At 36.3% G+C, this 6657-nt stretch overlaps 1 protein-coding gene across 1 annotated transcript; it reads left to right on the forward strand.

Annotated features, from left to right (window-relative positions):
- On the forward strand, positions 1 to 6173 carry LOC132846673 (protein SPMIP7). Its single transcript, XM_060871368.1, has 9 exons — positions 1 to 547; positions 1070 to 1137; positions 1582 to 1655; positions 1949 to 2087; positions 2193 to 2260; positions 2645 to 2686; positions 2869 to 2973; positions 3135 to 3236; positions 5972 to 6173. The coding sequence occupies exons 1-9, from the start codon at positions 79 to 81 to the stop codon at positions 6111 to 6113; spliced, it is 1209 nt and encodes a 402-aa protein (XP_060727351.1). The 5' UTR covers positions 1 to 78; the 3' UTR covers positions 6114 to 6173.
- Positions 6174 to 6657: the final 484 nt, after the last annotated feature.

A 6657-nucleotide genomic window follows, 5' to 3' on the forward strand; every position in this document is an offset into this window, starting at 1 on the left:
ACATCAGTCACATTTCAGAACTTGACAGCTCTGTCTCAGATCCTCAGATCAACACATTAGTTATTTTGAGCCGAGCTGATGAAGAAGAGCTGCGCTTCCTCCTTGCCCAGAGTGAGCCTACTGAAGCAGTCCTGCTGCCAAAGCCGCGTTGCGACGAGCAGGTCGTTATGCAGATCTATGAATGTACCATATGAAAGGGGGCGCTACGACATCGAGAGCTCGACAGAAAGAGGCAGTGATGCTTTTATTAAGTTTCAGCCTCAGGCTTTTCCCCCGAGCCCCCACGCTCCACTTGCCCCCATGCGAGATGATGTGCCTCTCACTGAACCGTGTACTGGACGCCTGAGCGCCGCCGCCCGCGCCGACCTGGGGCTCGGCGACAGGGACACGATCACCTACAGAGTGTCTACTGCTCCGTCTGATCTAAGAACAGCGAGACATCCACCTCATACTTCCTCATTCAGACCTTCACCTGGGTTGTGTGACGCATCGGCGAACAGGTGCTGGGGCTCCAGAGTCAAGAGTACGGTACCAGCTGACACTGAAAGTAAATGCAATATAGGATCACTACACTGGTTTTAAACCACCGAATTGTTCAACAATACCGGCCGCTTTGCTGATCTCAGGTTTTCATTCATATTTGGGGATTCATTAATACCTTGAGTGTTTCTATAGTAACGGTAACATAAACACTGACTATCTGTTTTACGATCTACCACAACTAGGCATGAATATAAACGAAATAAATGTTATTTGACGAAGGAAAACGTATTATTGTTGCTATAAGGAAACGATCTGTAAGTTTTCATACGTTTATTTAACGTCTTTAAATAATTTAGGTAATGTGTGTGTGTGTGTGTGTGTGTGTGTGTGTGTGTGTGTGTGTGTGTGTGTGTGTGTGCGTGCGTGCGTGTGTTATTAACTTAATTTAAGCGTGAGAAAAAAGATTATTCTGGTGAAGAAAGGATTTTATTCCTTACTTGTTGCCCTCATTAAAAGATTGAACAATTATAGATACATGTAATTGTCAGAGTCATTAATTTTTATTTTGTATGTTTGCTCTTCCAAGACCACTGCAACAAGGAGAGCCCTGATCCAGGTTCCAGCAGTCCTCTGGCCTGTGAAGATCTCAAGAGGGTAGGGGTGGAAATGGTGGTGGGAATTGGGATTGTTTGAGGGGGAAATGGTAAATAAATGGTACTGTTCTGATGCAGGATGGATTTTCAGGAAGATACTGAAACTCACTCCAAATATCCGTAGATTAGATTAGTGTTTTCAATTATAGTCCTTATTTTTGTTCCTCCCAGTTCATGAAGTACCTGTAACAAGCTATCAAGTACACATACTGTAAGACACCTGAATCAGGTGTGTTGGGAGGTTAAAGTGAGTTATGCTCACTTAGTAGTCTCTATTTGTAACTTTGCAACTTTATCTGCTGTAATGTTTAGTGTGACTGCTTTAAGTAGGTAGGAACTATATCTAATTACATAGCTTATGTTTTATCTATTACATTATCAGAGTGTTCATAGTTCCCATATGGGGTATAATATTGTGCCTCTTCCATCTTTTATACTCATATAGAATGCATTTATCTCCGTTTCCCCTGAATCAATGGACAAGGATTTGCAGCACATCTACACACCAAAAGCACAAAGGTTAAGGATTTCTGATGTTGTCTTTCTGAGCAAGCATTGTCTTTTTCTTCATCTGCTGTTTCTTGCACACATCTCTAGTCATTTCTTTACTTAATTAAGATTGTCAGTAAATAAGTCAAGTAAAATAAATAAATATACTAAACATTATAATATTTATATATTGTATATATAATATATATACAAGTATATACAATATATAAATATTGTATATACTTATACCAGTCATTAGATAGCTTTAAAAATGATGTATCACTTATCTATGCGTAGTGCGAATTATATTCTGTTGTTTATAGAAGTTACAAGGATAATCAATGGAACACTAATTTATCGCCTCATCTTAAACCACCACTGAATACACTGGAGAAAATGGCAGACCCTGTAAGTCAGTGCTTCGTTTTGAAGAGATACAATAGCAGGCCTGAACTATGGCAGGTTAGTTTTCAGTAAGCACATGTGTGGCTCTATATATCCAATATCATGTACTGTAGCTCTGTAGGCCTTTTTCTTGCTCACTTCATTTTTCTGTTTGTCTTCTAGACTATTGGACCTCAATGGAATAAGCATCAAATTCGTGCCTCATATAATGTTAAGAAGCCCTTCAGTTTGTAAGTGATTTGTGTAATATTATCATCTTCTTAGAAATTGTTGTTCTTTATCTTGTATACTGAGTGTACCTAGAACATGAGACCTTCAATATTCCATTAGTAAGACCTATAAAATATGTTGTAACAGAATTTCCACTGAACTTAAAATAACTGAAATGACAAATTCACTCATTTATTCACTTCCTGCCTGCAGGCTGAATGTATTTGAGTGAACTGTTAAAAACACATTTCATTTGTAGTTGACATTTTCAATGTCAACTCTTAGCTATTATTCCTTAGGGTTATAATACTGAACTTTAAAAACATTTAAGGCTCATATTCAATCACAAGTCCTTTGTTGTTGTTTTTTTTTATTTAATACTAAAATAAAATTCTTTAAAACAGTACCAGCCCTTGTCCAAAATCAGGACAAATCCCTTCATATAGGTAAGAGTTACAAAAGGTTTGTTCATATAATTTAATAGAAAAATTAGGAAAATTCATATATATTTGTTTGTATATATATATATATATATATATATATATATATATATATATATATATATATATATATATATATACACACACACACTGTATATGGGTTAATATTATGTTATTGTCCTGCATAGTGGTGTTATAGGCTCTGAGAACATGGACAATATTGACATCCCAGAGAAAGACATTCCACTGACAGTGCTGCGTACCGTCTTACCTCCTGACACTCCCACAGCCCAGTATGTGAGCAGCAGATATTTGTGCATGGATGTGATTGAATATGACAAAAAGTATAAATACAAATCTGTTGTGACTAACATGACTCTAACACACACTGATACTGCAGTTTCAGTTGGGTGAGTTTATGCATGTGTCATAAGTTAAGTTTCTTTTATTAAAGCCGTCCAACTATTCCTGGTTACACTGGGAAAGCTCTACACAACAGACCACACACCTCAGCCACCAGCCAGCCTTCTTCAATGCTCACTCATCAGACTACAAGGTGAGGTGACATACATATTATAACCCACATTCTTTTAGGCTAAAAAGGCATTAAATATGCAATGTGATACAAAGATATTAGGCAATATATTTATATATATTCCTAATATATATTTAAAATGGGAAGCCTCATTGCATCTATAAACTTATTTAGCTGGAAATAGAGATATTAAAACAAGTAAAAGTTCTAATACAATGTATTGTTAAAAGAAGCAGCATTACTATGCTTTTAAAATGCATGTATATATAGTGTGTTCTGATTGCAAACATGAACAACTAATTACATAAAAAGGCTAAACAGCATAACTCCAAGTCTACTTTTTTCCAAATAAATTTATATAGTATAGTGCACAATTTATAAGGCAATTACCAATAATCACACTATCCAGTGGCACACAGATGAGGATTTGCTTCCTTTTCATTCCAGTTAATTTAATATCATCTTACTGTAGATAGTTTTTTCTTGCCCAAATCTTTTCTCAACAGCGGGATAAAAAGTTCTATCCTGAATTTATACATTTTATAATGTCTATTCTTTAAAGCGCTTTACCAATAAAATTGAATTAAAATTAAATAATTTATTATTTTATTTTGTTTAGAAGTTGCATAAATATATATTCATTATCTGTATCAAATAGCATTTATAATAATTACATTCATATACATTCTCAAATATAGATACGTAGTACATTATGTACTATTATACTATGTTTTGTAAACTTTACAGGATATGACATCATTATTTATTAATTAATCCCTTTAGCTTTAGCTTTAGTCATTTTGCTATTTAATAAAACATCAAACAGATTACCAAAGTTAGTTAAATTTCATTTTAACCTGGAGACTGTTGTGCAGGTTTTCATTCCACACCTGGCAGTGTGTGTACACTGTGTTAGCTCAGCAGGTGGCAGCAATGCAGTATATTCATGCAGCTTTCCTCTGGGGCCTGACACAATAAGTGCTTTTGAAGACGGTGCACCTGTTTCTGATGAGACACAGTTATGAATTAAAAAAGCTGTATGGCTTATAAATAAAAGCAGGAGATCATTTGATATTACATTCACACTTTATTTTTATAATCATATTTGATCATAATAATTTAGAGAAATTGATGAATAGTGGATCATTTCTGTTATCTGTCTGCTGTTTTCTCTCTACTTCTTTCTTTTTCTTTATTTCCTTTCTCTTATTTTGGACTACTTTAGATCTGTCTGTCTTTGTCAAAAAAAATTACAAATGTAGTTGGATGCATGGGTCTTCTAGGGATTTCTTTGCCCTTTATGTATATAGGGCTCTACTGGGCCATTTCTGTTTGCAAACACTGTTCCGTTTCGGGGGTCTTTTTTTATCTTGGTTTGTTTTTCTCAAAGTGGGGTCTGTGGGATGATTTTTTTCTATAATTTTCTTACAAAGTTTGAAATTACAACCCACAATATATTTATTATTCTGTTTAACTAAACACATGTTCTGAAAGGATTTAATCCAAACTTCAATAACACAAAAATAAAGAAATGTCCGGAATAAAAAAGTGATCAAGCAAATCAGCAAAATAGCATTGCACATTTTAATAACGACATTTAAATAGTTTAAATAAATTTGCTTTACGAAAACATCGGTACTGGGATCTCCTGCTGAAAAACGTTTGAAACCTCTGGCCCAGAGACCTGGGTAGTCAGTTTCACTATTACCCCCACCTTGATGTCTATGACTATTAGTCTTTGTATAACGCTCTCTCATGTTCCTTATTGTTTCAAGCACAATACTGTGGCTTAAATTTACAGCTTTTCAATGCTTGGACTACCTTCTTTATCTGAGAGGTCTGAGATGTCAAACTATAAATTTAAGGCACCAAAAGTTGATTTAAGCACGTGGGTTGACAAGGTCATCACTTCATTTCAGCAAAGCATGCTGAAATGTGTGGAATAAGGCAATGAATATAGCTGCTATTCCACTTGTAAATCATCAAAATGAGGAACTGTACAACTATCAGCATTAATGTTGGGTCAAAGAGTGGCACCAACTTTCTTTAGGTCAGCTCAGCAGTCTCCCTTCCGTTCAGTGTCAGCATCAACGGTAAAACGTCCTCAGCTTTCAGAATGAGTAGGATTGAGCCATGTGCAGCTTGAGTATAGAGGAAGAAGGAGGAGGCAATGTGTGAGAGAGGCACTAGAGGAAAACCAAACTCCTCACCCAGGGACTGTTTTTTTTTTTTTTTGAAAACATGTTTCCTAACTGGGTCTCAGAAGAGCTGGTTTACCGGTTTTTGGAGAAGCCTTCCACAGATGGCCGTATCCAGAACTGAGCTGTTCTAGCTGCTGGTGGTAATCGTGGTTTTTGCTTGACCCAGATCCATTTTCCTAGAGCAACTTGCCCTCTGAAATCTGTTTCCTCTGCTGATAAAGCAACCCTCCCAGCTTTCCCTTATAGCTTAAAAAGAGGACCAGTTAGCACCTTTAAGAGCTTCCTCTTAACTCTGTTTATAACAAGCATTCTTGTTTTGGTTCCTCTAGGCTTTGTAAGTGACTTTTTTAAATGCAACTATTCTTCTCTTTAACATCTTAACACAGTTTAATGTTTGGAGACGGAAATGGCTTCATGCACTGACCGCACAACTAATTACTTATTACAACTACATTATTTAATTGTTAAAAGACCAAAATTGTAATGTTAACCGTCAGCTTCTTTAACCTGTTGTTTTGTCTTTAAGTAAATGTGTGTGTTCTGTGTCATTTGTAGGGGCAGTTCAACCCCATCACCCTATGGTCGGCAGGCCCCCTTGTCCAGAGTGGTCATCTCTGTCTCACCGAGCAACCCGTTCCTTCAACCTAAAGCACCTACTCCTATTTATTCTCCGTCTCGTTGCATGAAAATAAAATAGCCACAAAATGGAGGAGTAAAAAATGTTGCTTTTAAAGAAATCAAGTCTGTATTAATGATGTGATTGCACAGCCTGGGTCTCTGTAAGTTCAGAATAATGAGATGCTTTATTAGCATAATTTCCTTTGATTCAGATTCGACATTCTGTGAATATGAAAGAATGTTTCATAGTTTTATGCTTGTGTGTGTGTGTGTGTGTGTGCATCAAAGTGTGATGCCTGCATATTGTTCTCAGAAGACCTTTTTACATATTATGACTTCCTCAACGAGTTTACTCAATCATTTGCAATAACAAAATTTTGCAACAGTGCTGCTAAACTTTGCTGCTGTTTTATTCAGTCTCAGGTGTAGGTCTCAAGCAAAAGGTAAACTATGCAGAAATATCTGCTGTTTCTTAAAAAGACTTTTTGAAATAATCTACACCCCAAGAACTGTGGTTGGAGAATAAACGTGAAAAGGCAATGTAGCTTCACCTGTTGACAGGAAATAGGAACGTGCTGGTTTCCTGTTTCCCCCCGTAACCTTCATTTCTGTGCTACAAACCC

This window comes from Tachysurus vachellii, chromosome 6 (assembly GCF_030014155.1).
Source record: "Tachysurus vachellii isolate PV-2020 chromosome 6, HZAU_Pvac_v1, whole genome shotgun sequence".
In the NCBI taxonomy this organism is placed as follows: Eukaryota; Metazoa; Chordata; class Actinopteri; order Siluriformes; family Bagridae; genus Tachysurus; species Tachysurus vachellii.